The sequence below is a fragment of the Natrix helvetica genome (assembly GCF_964273705.1).
Source record: "Natrix helvetica genome assembly, chromosome: 7".
NCBI lineage: Eukaryota > Metazoa > Chordata > Lepidosauria > Squamata > Natricidae > Natrix > Natrix helvetica.
Genome location: NC_138558.1, coordinates 11,559,647 through 11,580,179, shown reverse-complemented (window position 1 = coordinate 11,580,179; position 20,533 = coordinate 11,559,647). Strand labels below are relative to the sequence as shown.

Here is a 20,533-nt window from a genome sequence, read left to right as displayed (position 1 = left end):
GAGTAAAAAAAACACACTTAATCCTTGCTAATATTGTCTTTCTGTATTTGTTTCACATGGATTGTTTGCCAAGCCCATCTTCGAATGGATGAAACTGTGGTGAATTCCCTACCTTTCACAACAGCCCTCCTGTCACACCCTCTGTACAGGAAAAAACAATAATCACAGCATGACAGAGTAATATCAACCCAGAACAAAATGCCTTTGTGTAGAGTGTGGCTTTTTGAGTTGGTTTTTATTTTATTTTTATTTTTTTTACTTTTAATAATATTTTTATTGTTTTATAGCATAAATTCCATTTCCATTTCTATATCGAACGGTGTGTTTTCTAGGTGTCCAAAGCGTTAAAATATAAACATAAGCATATATGTGATAATATCAATCGCTATTGAAAAGTATTCTATCTTCCATTATGATACAGTGTTTCCCCTCAAATAAGACAGGGTCTTATTTTCTTTTGACCCCTGAAATAAGCGCTTGGCCTTATTTTCGGGGAGGTCTTATTATTTTTGAGGTGCAGGAGGCAGCGAGCGTGGCCACCTCATGGCTGCTGCTGTGTTGCAAATTTTTGGGGGAGGGCTTATTTTGGGGGGAGGGCTTATTTTAGCGCATGCACTCAAAAGCTCGATTGGGCTTATTATGCAGGGAGGTCTTATTTTTAGGAAAACAGGGTAGATTAATTGTATCAATGTATTTTAATGTTTAATTTATCAGATTAATTTGTTAGATCCCCCCCCCCCCCCATAGCAAAACTGCAGGATAAACCTCTCTAAATATAGGAAAACATTATTGCTGGTGTGCAAAAGCATACTGAGTGTAACACCAACCCAATTCCATTTTTGTCATTATGCAAGGGAGAGTCACCTCAACATCTAATTTACTATTTTGACATGCAGGACTAATGACTGTTTTTGCGCATTATCAAGTTAAGATCAATTAAAGTAACCATTAATTATCTTCCCCAAATATAAGCAGCACTCCATGATTTAGCATCACATCAAAGGACTTTGGCCTTTTTCATGTGCAGGTGGCATATTGGTTAGCTTGTCTTTAGAGAAAGAAGTTTCTCCTTGAGCGATAATACAACAGAAAGGTATGTGTAAAGTTTTTTTCCCCCAGTTGATCACTCCAAAAGTACTAAATTTATTGGGGTAAATGCTAACCAGATAATCTTTGACTTAGAACAGTGGAAATTAGCTCTAGACAACAAGCTTCAATACTTTTTAAATTGGTTTGTTGATAATTATTAACCTACAATCCTGAATCAAACTATTTTGAGATATTTTACAATAATCTCAGGTTTAATTAGAAGTAAACCATATTTCATGAGGTCTGTTTCCAGGGGAGTGCCTATGGGTTTTCAATCTTGAGCTCCATAAATGAATGAAGTGGCTAAGAACGACGGCTAATTCTTCAACGTTAGCAAAAACAATTTTTTGTTGTTGAGTTGTATCTTTCATCTTCTGTTTTCCAAAGGTGCATCAGAAATATAGGAATACAGGAAGTGAACGAGATTGCTCTATCTTAGTGATTTTGAATGATTGCCTATGTACCCGAAGATATCGTGGCGACTATATACTCAGCTGATGCAAATATCCGATTTTTGAATTTTTGCACTCTGTGCTATGGAGACAAGAAAGATTGTATATTTAAATACAGTAATATTAAAAAGAACTTTCTTATAGATTGGTGGGGGGAAATGTGGTAGAAGCCTGTAGAAAGGATATTTTATGGGGGAGTATCACATGTATAATTTAATGGCTCTGAACTCAAATCTTTGGTGCGCTTAGAAAATGAGATATCCTAGATTTAATAGGGACTTGTTTAAAAGCTGGTAAGCTTGCTTCCATGCCCCAACTATCTGTCCTCCAAGGTCTGCTTCATGATCTGAAGCTGAGCCTTTAATGGTGCTGGTGAGAACAGAGAGTAGGCAAATATTGGAGCTTATCTTGAGTTTGAACTTCTAATAATAACTAGCTCTGGAGGTTACCACGAGGACAAAATGCATATCAGCATTGCTTTATCTGTGAATTGTGTTGAGCTTCCTGGCACCTAAAAAGTTGAGCAACCTTGTATGCTAGCTTTCTTGGGCTTCTTTCACAAAATTGTTTAGTCTTGAGGTGGACGGGTTTTTGCCCCTGGGGGTGTCACCTAGTACATTAGCAGCAACCACAGCAGTTAGATTAATGATGCAAAATAGACAGGACTGCATTATGTAGGTCAGGGGTGTCAAACTCAAGGCTTGGGCCCCCCGATCCAACCCACAGGGTGCTTGGGACTGTCCTGGAAACAGGAAAGAACCTGCCCGCGGTGCCCCTGCCAGCAAAAATGGATCCATGCGTGACCTTCCTAGACTCAGTTTTCACTGGCAGAGGGCTGCAGGAGGTCATTGCAGCCGAAAACGGAGCTCGGGAGCCCGTTTTTGCTGGCAGAGCACTCAGACCACCACAGGCTCCCCCCTGACATGAGTGACATCAAGCTGGCCACGCCCATGCTGCCCACTTCACCCCACCCCTGAGGTCAAACACAATCCTGATGCAAGTTTGACACCTCTGATGTAAGTAAAGAGGTGTGTGATTTTTCTAGTTTTTATTCTGGGGTGAGAAGTAAGATGTGCAAGAATTTATGCGGGCGTGCATTTTGATTGTATTAAGTTTATTTTAGGATTTATTTTAGGAAGACCCTGCCCACGGTGCCTCTGCCAGAGAAAACGGAGACACCACCCGTCCAGACTCCGTTTTCACTGGCAGAGGGCTGCAGGAGGTTGTTGCGGGCAAAAACGGCACTCGGGAGCCCATTTTTGCTGGCAGAGCGCTGAGACCACCACAGGCTAGCCCCCTGATGCGACTGACATCAAGCTGGCCATGCCCATGCTGTCTCTCCCCCCCCCCCCGAGGTCAAACACAACCGTGATGCGGCCTCAATGAAATCGAGTTTGACACCCCTGATGTAGATGAAGAGGTGCTATTTTTATTCTGGGGTGAGAAGTGAGATGTGCGAGAATTCATGCGGGAGTGCATTTAAATGGTATTAAGTTTATTTTAGGATTTACGGTATACACCTGTCAGGTTTTCCACCTCAAAATCCTACACCAAGTTCCAGAAATTGTAAACAAAGATAATTTCATAACTGCAAATGATTGACATTAAGTGTCTATGGAGATTCTCAGTCATCCAGGTCATGGTTTTTCCCAAGGAGTGCTAACAACCAGATGATTGCAAGGAATATAAATCCTTCCATCCTCCACCATTTAGTCAGAACTGAAATCTGCTTCTTGGATGAGAAGTGAAATGTCTTCAAAGAAGAACAAAGTCCAGTTGCCTTTTGAAAAAGCATCGACATTAGTGCTTTAATTCCCTGATGCTATAAAGCAGGGGTGACAAACTCAATTTCATTGAGGGCCGCATCAGGCTGTGTTGGTCTTGGGGGGCTGGGGGGCATAGGTAGGTTGCTACCGGTTCGAACTGGTTCAGCCGAGTAGATAGTAACTCAGCCACCCACACCCCCGAACCGGTTCTATTGTCGGCAGCGGCATCTACACATTTGGTTCTGAGCATGCACAGAACAGCCTCCATTGCAGAAATATAATCCCCCCCTCTTTTCTAACATTCTGCGTATGCACAGACCTTTTTAGGTGTAAACACGCAAGTGCGCGGAGAGCGCGTTTGGCTTGTGCGCGAGCGACGCGCGTAATGCCGGTAGCAACCCATCCCCTGCCAGGTGGCTATGACTGACTGAGTGGTGTAGCCAATTGGGTGGGCGTGGCCAGCTTCACACCATTCCCCAAACTGCTGGCATGCTTCCTCTTCGCACTAGATAGACCTTGTCAAACACATTTCGGCCCCTTAAATTTTCCAGGATGGCCCTGTGGGCCAGATCCAACCACATTGCGGGCTGGATGCGGCCCATGGGCCTTGAGTTTGACACCCCTGCTATGAAGTGTCTGCTTCACCCTCTGTTGAAATCAGTGGGAATTCAATGTGTTCGCTGCTGTCTGGAGATTTCTGTGTGGTGTTATTGATGAGAGCAGAGGATGGTGAACATTTACTATCATCCTTTGAGAAGAAAAGTCATGAGCAAGAAACCAACAAAAATAAGCTCGGCATGAAATCTGCATAAGCCATTTTAAATGCATGGGTGTGGGTTTAGAAATGCAGAAGGTAATTTTAATACAAATGTAATGTGAATCCCATCATCAAATGAAAGACTGCCAGCAAGCGTCTACAGGTGCTAATTTTGTGGGATGGTCCTTCAAACTGAAAGAACAAATAGGAGGGAGTATCTGTAACTCAAGGTTGAACTGGGGAGTCCATGGTGATCTCTTGCTTGTTGGCTTACAGATGTTCAATTAGCCAACTTGTGTAGGTAACATCATCAATGATCAGTGCTAATCCAAAAGATTAGATCAGCATTGATTTAAAGGAATTAAAAATGAAAGCATTTTTTTCACGAGAAAAATTCTTTACAATTAATCCCACCATATTATTTCAAATTGATCTGGATCTTTAGTCCATTGGTAACTACCCTAAACAAAGTTTTATCACCCTTTTGCGGTTTAATAAATAAAGTTCTTCAACTTCTAATTAACATTTCTTAGGCTAAGGATGGAGAGAAACTCACTCGGTGTTGTAAAACTTCTTGATCCAAATAACTGAAAAGCAATTTCTGAAAATGATTAAGAACTATACAAATAGTGTCCTTTCAAAGGCATCAACCAAGGTTTGAGCAAAATGGCTATTCCCCCTTTTCCCGGAACATTTAAAAAATGCTGGAGATCACTATCTTGTGGTCTCTTCATGAGCAGCAAATGTCTGGAGCATCTCAAGTCCCTTCCTTGCCTGGAATGGAATTCGCTTCTCACCTGCTCTTCATTCTACAGAGCTGTTTTCAGTTCACCATTTCTTCCCCCAAAGTTCCATGCAACATTTCATATATTAATTACTGTATTTTTTGGAGTATAAGATAAGGCACTCCGAAGTATAAGACACAACCTAGCATTGGGGGAGGAAAACAAGGAGAAAAAAAATCTGCCTCCCAGCAATTTGCCTCCTTGCAGCAAACAGCAAACAATACAGAAGATAATACAATACAATAGCAGAGTTGGAAGGGACCTTGGAGGTCTTCTAGTCCAACCCCCTGCCTAGGCAGGAAACCCTATACCGTTTCAGACAAATGGCTATCCAACATCTTCTTAAAGACTTCCAGTGTTGGGGCATTCACAACTTCTAGAGGCAAGCTGTTCCACTTATTAACCATTCTAGCTGTCAGGAAATTTCTCCTCAGTTCTAAGTTGCTTCTCTCCTTGATTAGTTTCCACCCATTGCTTCTTGTTCTACCCTCAGGAGCCTTGGAGAATAGTTTGACTCCCTCTTCTTTGTGGCAACCCCTGAGATATTGGAACACTGCTATCATGTCTCCCCTAGTCCTTCTTTCTATTAAACTAGACATACCCAGTTCCTGCAACCGTTCTTCATATGTTATACACTGTTTGTGATGTACTATACTCCGAAAAATGCGGTACCTACTAAAATATATTCTCCTTTAGCTAAAAGAAAATTGCACTCAATACACCACACCTATGAGGCCTATGAGTCACCAAACATTGGAACACATTGATGCCTTATTTTCTTTAAGAAATAACATCACCCCACGGCAGGGACCTCAAAATCGCAGTGAAGTTGAGCTGGGGCAACCTGCCTGCAGAGAGGGGTCTGCATGCCACCTGTGGCCCTACACCTTATTAGCACTGATGATGTTACCTAGTTTGGTAATGAAATGTCTGCAAGGGAAGAACCAAACTCAGAAAGCACCAGGGGCCCTCATTTCAACCCTGAACTACGAATATCCTCCTTGATCAATTCCTAACTCTGTTTGCTTCATGAGTAAGAGGGCAATCAAGAGGCTAATTTTTCCTTGCGTCATTCTTTAAAGATTGGGCGCTGTTCCTAAAGACGATTTTAATGAGGTCAAAGCAGTGCTAAGCAGAACTTCCCAGCAGGACAGGACATGGCATGAGTAATAAAGACAGTTGTAAGTTTCAGGAAGGAAAAAAAAAACACGAAGGTGAGCAACAGACAAAACTATTCCAAAAGTTTAATGAAATTCTGAAAATAAAAATGAAGAAATGTAAAGCAGGCACACAGCCCAGAACTGTAGATCAGCTGTCAGAAAAGCAAAAGTTCAGAATAAATTTTTATGTTGTCAGCGCTCAAGAGTCTTGTCCTCAAGAAACAATCGAGTTTGACACCCCTGGGCTACAGCATCCCAGAAGCTCAGTGTGATCACTACAGCAGCTGGAGACAGACCAAATATCCCGTAATAGTCACACTTACTCAATACTTTGCATGTGGAAATCCAATGCCAAAATAAATGAAATGAAGCAAGTCAGGAGCTACACAACTACAGTTACTGGCAAGAGTTTCCCACAATCTGGCGACTGCCTAATCGTTCGGATTATAACACTCAAAGTTGTCCAATTCAATAGACTGATGGATATGTGGCAGTGGTGGGGTTCAATTTTTTTTACTGCTGGTTCTGTGGGCGTGGCTTGGTGGGTGTGGCGTGGCTTGGTGGGTGTGGCGTGGCTTGGTGGGTGTGGCTTGATGGGCGTGGCAGGAGAAGGATATTGTAAAATATCCATTCTCTCCCCACTCCAGGGGAAGGTTAGTGCAATATCTCCATTCCTTCCTGATCAACTGGGACTCGGGAGGCAGAGAATAGATGGGGGCGGGGCCAGTCAGAGGTGGTATTTACCGCTTCTCCAAACTACTCAAAATTTCCGCTACCGGTTCTCCACAACTGATCAGAACCTGCTGAATGTCACCTCTGATATGTGGCCCCCGAGCCAGCTTTGGAGGAACTTTTCAGTGGCTTTTCCAACCAATGCTTCAAATATTCACGAAGCAAGAATGACAAAGCTGCTGTGTTTTGAAAACACAGAAGATGTTGTAAGGCTTACATGAGATTAATATCTACCACGCAACAGAAGCGGAAGCACAAATGTGTTGGCTTCCAAATGAGAAGAGAGGACTCGCTGGAAAAGACCCTGGTATTGGGAGAGATGGAAAGCAAAAGGAGAAGGGGACAGGAAAAGAGGAAATGGTTAGAGAGGGTCATCGGCGTACTGAACATTTGGCAAACTCAGGGAGAAAGTAGAGGATGGGGGGCGGAATTGGTGTGCTGTGATCCATTGGGTCACAAGGACACAACTTGGCAACTAAACAACAGTGATCATGCAACCAGATACCCATAGTAATTTTCATCCCGCGTCCTGGAAAACGCTGGAATTCCATGGAGAAAATCAAGGATTCTTCCATTAAAGGATCTGGAGTAGTTATTTGCTGTTCCAATCTTTTGGAAGCACTTGTAGGACCAAGATAGCATTGGGTTTGTTCCCTGAGTCTGCCTACTTCATAAGATTTCCAGTAAAGCTCAGCACTTTTCGCATTTCCCCGAAACCCACGGGTTAATCACAAGGCGGTCCTGTGCTCCTCAACATAAACAACAAAACAGAAAGCATTTCTGAAAAAAGCAGAAACTCAATCGAAAATTAGGAACTCGGATGAAGAAGTTGGGTCTTTCTTATTTAGCCAAATTGAAGACAGAGGCTGCGACAAGAAGACTAGTTCTAGAAATAATAAAGTTCAATAAAGTTCAAATCATTTTAGCAATAAAGAAGAACGTAGCCTGAGTGCTAATTGATAACACATTCACCAAGAGGAATGCTCTTCTATTCCTAAAGTCACAATAGGAAGAATTAATATGGTGAATCTCCACATAGGTTAGGGATCAAATTCTCTTTAGCCATGCTAGCCAAGAACTCAATCTGAGGAAGGTCCCATCCTTCCAAAGAGCAAGGAAAAAGAAGTAATTAAATCATCTAGTGCAGGAGTGTCAAACTCAAGGCTGGGGGGAAGGTTGAATGATTCCAGAGAGGGTGTGGAGAATGGAATAATGTCCAATTTGATTGCTTTTACAGTGTTTACAATTTTATGGCTGTAGATGATCCAGTTCCTGCGGGGAACAATTTATTTGAACACTTGTGTGGCATGTTCTCTTGGTTGTTCTCTTGGACATGACTTCTATCTGTTGATCCAGCAAGAGTGATGTATTGAGTAGGGTAGGGTAGAGTAGAAGAGAAGAGAGGGGAGGGGAGAGGAGAGGAGAGAAGAGAAGAGAGGAGAGAGAAGAAGAGAGGAAAGAAGGGAGAAGAGAAGAGAGGAGAGGAGAGGAGAGGAGAGGGAAGACAAGAGAAGGGAGAAAAGAAGAGAAGGGAGGGGAGGGAAGGGGAAAGGAGAGAAAAGAAGAGAAGAGAAGAGAGGAGAGGAGAGGGAAGAGAAAAAAAGAGAGAATAGAATAGAATAGAATTCCCAGATTGCATATTGACTCCTTCAAAAGGAGCATACCTCATTTAGAGCCCCAGATTAAACTAACCACAAATCAAGGTCTCAGAAGCCAGTTTTCAATCCTGGGACATCAAGTTGGTCATCCCTATCCTAGCTACTAAGTTTACTCAGAAAATCTGGGTTGATAGTAAATGCCCCAATGGCATTTTGGCAAATCTTTAATGGGTGTTTACTTTTTCCCACTAGATTGGAGCACCTCGCCACAAGTGGTGCAATGGAGTTGTCCCCTATTGTCACTCAACCACAATGTCACACTATCACAAGGAGTTTTGAGTGGCAGTCTGAGCTCTGTGACTGCGGCGATGATTGCAACATCTGTGAGTGAATCCTTGCGTGATGGAGTTTATCCTTGTTCTTCCTTTAAATGTTGATCCAGCCATGAGCAAAGACTTTCTACACTCATTTCCTATCCATGTGTGATGGAATCAGAAATTTAGAACAAGTTAAATTGATTAATTAGGTGTCCTTAAGGGAGTGTCAGTCCTTAGCAGCCACATAAATAGATTTTCTCCCGGGCAAACTATCTCCAACTAGGTCAGGGGTATCAAACTCACGGCCTGTGGGCCAGATGCGTCACATGCTAGTCCTACCCCTGCCCGGTTTAGCGAAGAGGGGGAAAGTCCCAATACGTCACGTGATGAGAGTTTGACACCCCTCAACTAGGTCCTTCCAACAACATACTCATACCCACCGAGTCTATCCATCTTCTCTCATTGTTTTTCCACTTTAAAAACTTTAAGATGTGTGAACTTACCGTATTTTTTGGACTATAAGATGCACTTTTTTGTCTCCCAAAAGGGGATGAAAATTTCTGTGCATCTAATAGAACGAATATAGCTGAAGCCCCGCCCACCCACAGACCATTTTTGGCCTATTTGGGGGGCTTTTGGGGGGCTTTTTCCGGCCTTTTTTTTGGCCCATTTTTGAGGCTTTCTTTGCCCTGTTTTTGAGGCTTTTTTCGGCCCATTTTGTGCCAAAAAAACCACCCCCCAAAAGCCTAAAAAACGGGCCAAAGAAAGCCTAAAAATGGACCCCAAAAGCCTCAATGGGCTGAAAAAAGCCTCAAAAATGGGTTTTCCATCTCTCCCAACACCAGGGTTTTTTCCAGCGAGTCCTCTCCTCTCATTTGAAAAAAAAGCCTTGAAAATGGGCTGAAAAAAGCCTCAAAAATGGGCTGAGAAAAAGCCCCCAAAACAGGCCAAAAAAGCATCAAAAAAGGGCCAAAAGCCTCAAAAATGGGTAGAAAAAAGGCTAGAGAATGACTGAAAAAAGGCCCTCAAAAAGGCTGAAAATGGGACTCGTGGAGGCCAAAAACCTCTTTTTTTTGTTTTCCTCTTCTAAATTTAGGTATGTCTTATAGTCAGTTGCATCTTATAATCTGAAAAATATGGTAATTCCCAGAATTCCCTAGTCACCATGTAAGAAGGACACAGAGTCCATCCTGCTGATGAAGAAGTGTGGGATAATACCTCCTTGCAAAATCTTCTCCTGGGTGATTGCAACGTAAGAATTCTGAAGCAATACACCCATTAGGGTGACACACCTCTGGCTAACATGTAATAATTCCAGATATTAATAAGCAAGAGCTCTAAGTCATGTACACCTTGTTGATCTAGAAAACGGTGACACAATGCAGTTGGAAATTTCTGGTTCACGGGAGGCTATTATGAAAGTCTATTGTTCTTTTAAATAGGCTTCCCTAAATGGCTTCTGTTAGATACTTGCTCTAACTACAGTGGTTTCCACCAAGGTCCTCTGTTCCGGCGGGAACAGAGGTTTCATCCTATTGGTCGAAGGGTCTGACAGCTCCCTATAACAACTACTGTCAGACTCAACCTACGCTCGATTGTTCTCACTTGTTGTACTTAATAAAGAGCTGTTGTTACTGTTAAGCCTGTGCATGCCTATCCCTTACCCGATCTAACAACCTCTGCAACGTTGAGTCTTCCGGAAGGGTGGGAATGACAACTTCCAATTCTGAGACATCATGGCTAGAGCTGTTAGCCATGTCTACATATTTTGTAGTCCCCACCCTTCTGGAACACACCAGCTTGGAGAATTCTGTTCTAAGAACAAGCAGAGCAGCTTTCCTTTGAGGCATGTGGCGCAGTGGTTAGAGTGCAGTACTGCAGGCTACTTCTGCTAACTGCCAGTTGCCTGCAATTTGGCAGTTTGAATCTCACCAGGCTCAAGGTTGACTCAGCTTTCCATCCTTCCAAGATGGGTAATGTTCTGACCGAGGCTTCCCAAGAGCATGAAGCAAACTCCTTGTCCCTACAAAAAACCCTTTTATTAATTGACTGTGAATTCTGCTCATTCACATCCAGCAAAGTCTTTCAAGGAAGGATTTACAGTCACAGACCTTATCTGGCTTGGAGAGCTGACAGGCCGATATCTGTGAAACTTGGCAAGGAGTCTCGGAGAGTCACGAACCAATTAAGCGAACTAATTGTCTCCTGCAAACTCCACTCCCCTTTTGCTCCTCTATTATTTCCTCTGGGGGAGCCATTCATCGTCCACTTGTGGCCTTACTCCCGAGTCAACCCCTGTTCTTTAGCTGTTCCCTTCGTCTGGCAATTCTGCGCATGCGCACACTGGGAACAGGCTCCAGCTGTTCGTCTGCCCCACTGATCTCTGAATCCGAAGGTAACTGTCGGACAGCCCTGGCCCCCTCTCTGCCTCCGACACAGAGCCTTCGTCAGAGCCTTCCCCAGACTCCAGGATTGGCCCATGTTCCTCCCAAACCTCCTCACTGCCCAAATCTGCTGCCAGCTCTGCTGGCCACTGGTGGGCCACAAAAGGTAAAATGAGGACCTAGATTGTTGGGGGCAATAGGCTGACTCTGTAAACAGCTTTGAGAGTGCTGTGAAGCACTGTAAAGCAGTATATAAGTCTAAGCGCTATTGCTATTACTTTCACTTGAGGTTATAAAGATACGTTTTCTTTGATTGCTTCCCTAGGTCTATGCGGAGCCTTCTGCTATTGTTGCCTGGGGTGCATAGTGGCCAAAGACATGGACGAGTGTTGTTCCTGTGGCCCAACTGTGGCCATGAGGACACGATATCGCACTTCGTACAGGATTCCGGTAAATTCATTGATCGTTGCAATGTTTCCCTTTTTCTTCTTTTTTCCATGGATTGTATTTTTTTTAAAAAAAACATTTTTTCTTGCAAAGTAAGACAAAAACAAAAAACAAAGAAAAGTTTAGATGCAAAAGAAAGGTGATAAAATGAATAAGAAAAAAGAAAAATGAGAGAAAGAAAAATACAGCTAGTCCTCGACTTATAACCATTCCTTTAGTGACCCTTCAAAGTCACAACAGCCCTGAAAAAAAAAAGTGACTTATGGACGCTTTTCATTGTAACGTCTCCACAGTCACGTTCATCAAATTCATACGCGTGGCAACTGGCTCATATTTATGAGGGTTGCAGTGTCCTGGGGTCATGAGTTCCCCTTTTGCGACCTTCTGACCAGCAAAGTCAATGGGGAAAGCCAAACTCACTTAACAACCGTGTTACTAATTTAATAACTGCAGCGATTCACTTAACAACTGTGGTAAGAAAAGATGTAAAATGGAGCAAACTCACTTAACAGCTACCTTGCTTAGCAGCAGAAAATTTGGGAGCAGTAGTGGCTGTAAGTCGAGGACTACATACAGTACATACATATACATATACATATACATATACATATACATATACATATACATATACATATACATATACATATACATATACATATACATATACATATACATATACATATACATATACATGCATGCATACACACACACACACACACTAAAATTCCATTGTGGCTCCCTTCTTTCCATATTGTTCCATTTCTACGTATCATAATGGAAGATAGTATACTTTTTAATAGCAATTGATATTATCGCATATATGCTTATGATGTTTATATTTTAACACTTTGGACACCTAGAAAACACAGAAATGGAATACAGAAATGGAAATGGAATTTATGATATAAAACAATAAGATCTTCCTGAAAATAAGGCCAAATGCTTATTTAAGGGGTCAAAATAAAATAAGACCCTGTTTTATTTTCAGGAAAACCCGCGTAGTCACCAAAGCCATAAATCTTAAGTTCATTTTTGTCTGCTTTCAGCAAAAAAAAGGTCCTTACTATTTCCTTTACCATGCCATTTCCCTTTCTCATAAAGTTCAGGGACTTAGTTTAATTTGCACTTTAGTTTATTTATTCTTCAAAGCTCAAGGATATGCTTTAGGATACGGCCAGAAGTATTGTTTTCAAAACTGACGCATTTATTACAATACACCTTTTCTTATTGATTGATTGATTGATTGATTGATTGATTGATTATTGTTTTAATGATTGATTTGGAATGTTATTTGAGAACCAGAACTGTAAGTTACTCAAGTTAAACAGCAATGAACTTTCACCCTTAAAGATTAACAAGTATGTTTTGCGCTTACATTTGTGTACATTGTTGCCTACATGATGAAGTGTATTTTTATCCGTAACAGCTTACTTAATGACACATGGATTATTTATCTTTAAGGTGCCACTTGTTTCCTAGCTTGTAAAAGATTCCTGTGGGTAGTTTTATTAAAATTATACACAATGAGAAAAATTGCTGTGCTTGACATATGGGAAGGGCTAGAAATCAAGCTGGTTGATAGCCTAGTGCTCAAATTTCTTTAAAGTCTAAGGAAGAAGGTCTGGACAGCCAACGCTCTTAAATTGGTACCAATGAAAGAGAATATTTGAAGGGTTGAAATTTGGGGTCCTTGGTGTTCTCTAACCTTGGTTGTTTTCTTGCATTTCATGACCCAAGCACTGATGATGTTATCTAGCTTGGTTATGAAATTCTGCAACAAAGCAACTAGTCTGCTGTGGCCCGCCAGCAGAGCTGTCAATAGATTTGGACAGTGAGGAGGTTGGAGAGGAACATGGGCCAGTCCTGGAGTCTGGAGAAGGCTCTGATGAGGGCTCTGTGTCAGAGCAGAGAGGGGGCCAGGGCCGTCTGATAGTTATCGGCTGCCTTCAGAGTCAAACATCAGTGAGGCAGATGAACAGCTGGAGCCTGTTCCCAGTGGGTGCATGCGCAGATTTGCCGGACGAAGGGAACAGCTAAAGAACAGGGGTCGACTTGGGAGTAAGGCCACAGATGGACGATGACTGGCCCTCCCAGAGGAAATAAAAGAGGAGCGAAAGGGGAGTGGAGTTTGCAGGAGACAATTAGTTCGCTTAATTGGTTCATGACTCTCCGAGACTTCTTGCCAAATTTTGCAGATATCGACCTGCCAGCTCTCCAAACCAGATAAGGTCTGTGACTGTAAATCCTCCCTTGAAAGACTTTGCTGGATGTGAATGAGCAGAATGCACAGTAAATTAACAAAAGGGGTTTTTGTTGGGACAGGGAGTTGCTTCATGCTCTTGGGAAGCCTCGGTCAGAACAGACTCCTTGACTGGTATTTAGAGAAGAGGGACAACAATGGGATGGTTAGAGATATATGAAGAAGGGGGCAGATGTCCTGTTAGAACTACTGTCTCTAACTACGGACCACGGCTAAGGAATGCTCCATAGGAACTGAGACCAACAGGATGAACAAGAAGTCGAGCTTATTCCACTTTTGTTTGGCTTTGTAGCATTGAAGGGCAAAGTATTCCAATTTTCTGTCCCCTCCAACCTCACTCTGACAAGAAAGTGAAGACTCTCTACCATAGCATCTGGCCCTCTCAATTCCTGGCAAATAGATGGGGAAGAAATGGAGGTAGTGACAGATTTTATTTTCCTGGGCTCCAAGATCACCACAGATTGGGACTGAAGACAAGAAATGAAAAGACGCTTGCTCCTGGGGAAGAAAGCGATGGCAAATCTAGACAGCATACTAAAAAGAGGAGACACCACCCTGCCAACAAAAGTGTGTATAGTTAAGGCTCAGGTTTTCCCAGTTGCAATGGATGGCTGTGAAGTTTGAACCATAAGAAAGACTGAGCACCAAAGAACTGAAGCCTTTGAACCATGTTGTTGGAGAAGACTCCTGCGAGTCCCTTGGACTGCAAGGTGGTCAAACCGGTCAGTTCTAGAGGAGATTAACCCTGACTGCTCTTTAGAAGGCCAGATCCTGAAGAGGAAACTCAAATACTTTGGCCACCAAATGAGAAGGAAGGACTCACTGGAGAAGAGCCTCATACTGGGAAAGACTGAGGCCAAAAGAAGAATGGAACTGCAGAGAATGAGGTGGCTGAATGGAGTCACTGAAGCAGTCAGCATGAGCTTAAATGGACTCCAGAGGATGGTAGAGGACAGGAAGGCCTAGAGGAACGTGATCCATGGGGTCACAATGGATTAGACATGACTTCGCAGCTAACAACAACAATCATGAGACACTACAAAATGTTTCCACTGTAAGAGAGAGGCACCCATTTGTTTCAAAGGTTTCAAAGTTCTCAGTTTCAGGTGTATCAAAGTCATGGTTACTCCTCTGGTGATTGTTCCTCCCTACACATATGCACAACATGCTCCACCCAATGTAGTGATTTACACGCACTATGGAACATGAAGATAAAGCAACGTGTTGCTATTTCCTTTTTGTTGGACACCTACCAAGTTATTTCCTTTACAAAGTGCATGGTGGAAGAGGGATGGCTTGACGTCCTACTTTCCACCTTTGTTCTCTATGGTTTTCTATCAACAGAGTTATCTATTATCTGATAACATATTGAGTTCTTTGACCTGTTCGTAGTTCATGTCTCTTTCCCTGCTTTTGCTTTTGGTTTCATTTTATCAATACCTTTGCGATGTTTGACGATGTTTAAGAAACAATTATCCAGCAATAATTTTGGCTAGCTGAATCTGAGTGGGGTGGGCGCTTGCTGTGATCTGAGTGTAGGAAATCACTGAGAGAATGCTGGGATCAGACTCAGTTGAGAATTAGCCAAATGAAAAGAAGGACTAGGGGTGACATGATAGCAGTTTCCCGATATTTGAGGGGCTGCCACAAAGAAGAGGGGGTGAAGCTATTCTCCAAAGGACCTGAAGTTGTGGATGCTCCAACACTGGAAGCTTTTAAGAAGAGGTTGGATAGCCATTTGTCTGAAATGGTAGAGGGTTTCCCACCTGAGTAAGGGGTTGGACTAGAAGACCTCCAAGGTACCTTCCAACTGTTATTCTACTCTATTCTCTCCGTTCTGTTCTACTCTACTGTACTCTACTCTACTTCCTATTCAATTCAATTCAATTCTATTCTACTCTACTCTACTCTACTCCCTATTCTCTTCTCTTCTCCTCTACTCTACTTCCTATTCTATTCTACTCTACTCTACTTTACTCTATTCTACTTCCTATTCTGTTCTGTTCTGTTCTATTCCATTCCATTTCAATGAGATTGGACAACCATTTGTCTGAAATGGTATAGGGCAGTGATGGCGAACCTTTTTTGGCTCACGTGCCATAAGTGGGGGGAGCACAGGGGGGTCGTGTGCTGGTGTGCCACACCCATAATGCAGTGTGCGACCCCCCAGTGCGCATGCGTGCACTACAGGTGTGACCCCCCCATTTTTGCATGCTTTTTTTGCCCTCCTCAGGCTCAAGACACTTTATAGGAGCATGGGGAGGGCGAAAACAGCCTCCCCCCCCCCGGAAGCCCTCCGGAGGCTTCAGGGACCTTCAGAAGGTTTCCCTGAAGCCTCCGAAGCAGTCAAAATGACCCTCAGAGCAAACTGGAAGTCACTTCCGGTTAGCTTGGAGGGTCGTTTTAAGCACTCCGAAGGCTTCAGGGACCTTCAAGAGGCTTCCCTGAATCCTTCGGAGCGCTCAAAACGACTCTCCGAGCAAACCGGAAGTCCATTCCCAAACTTCCAGTTTGCCCCTAGGGCCGTTTTTTTGTGCTCCGGAAGCTTCAGGGAAGCTCATGAAGCCTCCAGAGGGCCTCCGGGGGGGGGGAGGCTCTTTTCGCCCTCCCCAGGCTCCTATAAAGCCTCTGGAGCCTGGGGAGGGCGAAAAATGGCTTTAAAAAAGGGTGAACTCAGCTGGCCAGTGCGCGCAAGCGCACTGGCCAGCTGACAGGGCAACGCCTCGCGTGCCCTGACAAATGGCTCCATGTGCCATCTGTGGCACACATGCCATAGGTTCGCCATCACTGGTATAGGGTTTCCTGCCTGAACAGGGGTTGGACTAGAAGACCTCCAAGTTCCCTTCCCACTCTGCTATTCTGTTAAATGTCCAAGACTTCTGACATGTTGTTTGGGTTTCCTCAACCAATTTTCAGCCAACCTAGTCCAGGTCTGCTTGATCTTTTTGCTATCTGCCAAGATTTGCAACGTGTTCCTTTCCGTTGTGATACTTTGCTTATCTCAGAGCTTTCAAACATGTTCCTTCTTGCTCAGTCCATCTTTCAGGGATGTTTATGGGATGTGTTGACTCGAAACCTGTTCCAAAGTATCTATTATGTCCCATATCAGCCGCTTTGTCTTACAATCTGTCCAGTTTAATGAGGTTGGACTGTGCCTTTTGCGGGTTTCACAGAGAAACAATATCAGTCACACCTAAAATGATGACGGGGAAGAGAGACACCTTCAGATAAAGAAACCTTCAGAGCCAGCTTTTCGGATTGTTTAGCTTGTGTACGGTAAACCATAGTTCAAAATGTAGGGCTGCACTCAGGATTGTGATTTCTTTCTCTTTTTTTCCTTTGCTCCTCAGGGATCGATCTGCTCAGACTGTCTTACGGTAACTTTCTGTGGTCCTTGTAACCTTTGCCAGCTCAAGAGAGATATCAACAGGAGGAAGCAGTTAGGGATTTTCTAGGTAAGTTTGCAAATACTTACTATCTGTGCAGATGGGTTGATTGGGTAATACAAATGAGCAATTCTCCAATGTAATCCTTGTCCTGTCCTCTCTTATTTTCCTGAAAAGTTTTTCTTATTTTATTCTTTCATCACCTCTTTTACATCATTAATCTCACAGTGTGTCATCTGGCGACAGTTTTTGTGTCATCATATTTAACAGTTGCATCGTTTTTAATCTATTTTTATCTTGCCTTTACATTTCAATTACCTTTTCATTCAACACCTCCCCTATAATTCTACATTCCCCCCTCCCCCAATTATTTAGTTTTCTATTTCTTTTTGCCTATATTTATTTTCTATCCAATGGCTAAAAACATCCCCATATCTTATAATACTTCTTCCTTCTCTTTAATTGCCAATGTTAACCTATTCATTTCTGTACAGTCTAAGCTTTTTTTAATTACCTCTCCCTCTGAGGGAATTTTTTCCATTTTCCAATTTTGTGCAAATACAATTCTAGCTGCATTTATTACATGAATAATTAAATATACCTTTTCTTTACTATATTTCTCTGGTAAAATCCCTGTCCTTTTCTGCTAGGTTGGTCAGAGCGAAGCAGGAAACGTGAAGAAGGATGGCTCAACTTCTCAGGACTTCAGTAGATCTTCTGCAAGTTCTTCACCGTAGATGCTCCTTTTTCACCATTGGCAGGATTCCCACAGGGCTTGCTTGCTTTGGGCTTAGCGTTGCATAGTGATTTACAGATCATAATTTATACCGTGTCAGTGATGTGATTTTTATTCAGCAAATTGTGCCTTATTTAATAAAACCAGGAATAACGTGGGAGACTGTTGTCCGGAGTTAGGTGTTCCAACTGTTCTGTCCTAGGCTTCCTGAGACAGTAAAAAGCACACGCTTAGTCCCCAAAACCCTCTTTTTATTTCAACAGCTGTGAATTATGTTCATTCACAGCCCGTAATGAGTCACAAATAGTTTGTAAAGAGTCCAACAGAAGTCTGCCAAAGTCTTTCGAGATAAGGCTAAGCGCCCACCTTTATCTTCCTTGAAACCCTGTCAAAGACCTAATTGGCAATTAGCTTTGCAAGGCCACACGGAGCAAAGAGTCAAAAACAGTGACGTGCGGTGAGGTTTATGACTGGTGAGGCACTGACACAGTGCTGGGTTTCAAATATTTTTAGACTTGTGGACTTCAACTCCCAGAATTCCACAGCCAGGCATGCTCAGTTCCAATTTAAAGTGACAGCATTTGTTTTTCTCCTTTGCTCCTTCTTACTTTTTCTTTTCCTTCCCCTCCTTCCTCCCTCTCTCCCTTCCTCCCCCTCTCTCAAACACACACACACACACACACACATACACACAAGTTGGATTGGACTATCTCTCCTACCCCTTCCCTCTCTCACTCACTCTCAAACACCCCCCCCCCCCACAAAAGTTGGATTGGATATCTTTTCCAGTGGCTTGAAAGCAGCTCCTCTGCCATCCCCCCCCATTCCCCTGCTGCCTTTCCCAAACACCTCCACCATTGCAAATGCAGCCTGCTGTCTGGGTGGGAAATGCCTGGAACACAATAAAGCCCACCCACCACCTCCTGCTGTCAGGCTGGGGTGAGAGGAGAGGCAGAGAAGCCAAAGGGGAGCCGAGCCTTCCAAAAGAAAGAGGCTGGGGGGAAGTGTGTGTACTACAGCATGGCTCTTTGCCTGGCTTCCTGCCTCCTCCTGTGGTCTCCTCAGTGCTCGCTTGTGCTCTCCCTCCCCAAGTGTAGTTTGATTGCAGGTGGAGCCACGTTGCCTTTTCAAACTTGTAATCAGTGAAGCTGGGCTAGATTTTTATATAGTTTTATCCAGCTGTGTGTATGTGAGAGAGAAATGAATGGGGGCCTGGGGAGGAAGTCACTACACTTGGGGAGGGAGAGCACCAGTGAGGTTAAGCAGAGTCATCCACAGTGAGGCAGCAACTAGCTCAGCTTTTTTCTTTTACTTTTTTTTTCATGATGAGAGTGGTGAGGCTGTGCCTCACTTGCCTCACCTGACTGCACGTCACTGGTCAAAACGGAGCTTCAGAGATTAAACTGACCAGGATGAACAAAGTTGCTTCCTGCAAAGGCTCACATGACTTTGCTCCTCCTTTATGTCTTATGGGAGGGGCAAATCATCTCCAAGCCTTACTCCTGAGTTGTCCCTTTTGTCTTAACTGTTCTTGCCTTCTGGCAGCTCTGCGCATGCGCGCACTGGGAACAGGCTCACCCTGTAACTCTGCCTTGCTGATGTCCGATTTTGGGGGCTCTGGAGGCAGCACATAACTCCCAGATGCCTCCAACACACAGCCCTCATCCGAACCTTCCCCAGACTCCAGGACTGGCCCATGTTCCTCCCCAAACCTCCTCACTGTCCAAATCTGCTGCCAGCTCCGTAAGCTGCCAGTGGACCACAACACAAACTCTCTTTGGATACAACGTTGTAAGGATGAAAAATTTTGGAGAAAAGCCATTAGAATGATCTATCGGGCATTTGTCATCAAAATGCATCTTCTAAATGAAAATAATAATAATTAAGATTGATGTAGGAGATGATCAGGCTGAACCTGAGGGAGGGCGCGCTGGTTACCAGTACTTAGCACTATCCTACTGCCCCACATTAGAAGATAACAAGCTCTCATTCAGCTGTGGTCAAGGATGCTGAACAACAAGGCTCTTCCTGTTCACCAGGACAAGACTGAAACCTTGTAAGCCAGCTTGAAAAACACCAATTCATTCAACATCTATCTACTTCATGAGTCAGCAACCCATGGCTCTGGAGCCACATGTGGCTCTTTCATGCCTCTGCTGCGGCTCCCTGTCATTCAAAATATGCATCGCAACAGCCACCAGCACGCGATTTATTGAGCTTTTCGACCCCAGGAAGGCCAACCATGGATACATCCCAAAAAAGAAAAGTTTCAGAAGAAAACAGAACATTTAATTCAACTACAGTATTTTTCGGAGTGTAAGACGCACCAGAGTATAGGATGCACCAATATTTTGAAGACGCAATTTTTTTTAAAAAAGTTTTTGCACTCTACACACCTCCCCAAAAGGGTTCATTTTTTTGGTCAAAAAAATGCATAGCCTTTAGGAGGCTTGTAGAGTGCTCCTGGGGGCTGGGGGGGGGGGAAATGAGCAAAAACCCGCCCATTTTTAACAAAAACAGTCCCTTTCTTGTCAACAGAAGAGCATGCATAATTTTTTAGGCAGCTTCCAGAGTGCTCTTGAGGGCTGGGGGGCAGCAAAAGCAAGATTTTTCACCTAGCAAGAAGATTTCCTATCCTGGAGATAAGCAAGATCAACAAGAGAA

The 20,533-nt window shown here is 43.4% G+C and overlaps 1 protein-coding gene across 1 annotated transcript; it reads left to right on the top strand.

Annotated features, from left to right (window-relative positions):
• The first annotated feature begins 1,002 nt into the window (after positions 1–1,002).
• LOC309395519 (placenta-specific gene 8 protein-like) lies at positions 1,003–18,043 on the top strand. The gene is made up of 5 exons (XM_081959837.1): positions 1,003–1,093; positions 8,592–8,722; positions 11,366–11,490; positions 17,098–17,202; positions 17,784–18,043. The coding sequence occupies exons 2-4, from the start codon at positions 8,620–8,622 to the stop codon at positions 17,200–17,202; spliced, it is 333 nt and encodes a 110-aa protein (XP_081815963.1). The 5' UTR covers positions 1,003–1,093; positions 8,592–8,619; the 3' UTR covers positions 17,784–18,043.
• The last annotated feature ends 2,490 nt before the right edge of the window (positions 18,044–20,533 follow it).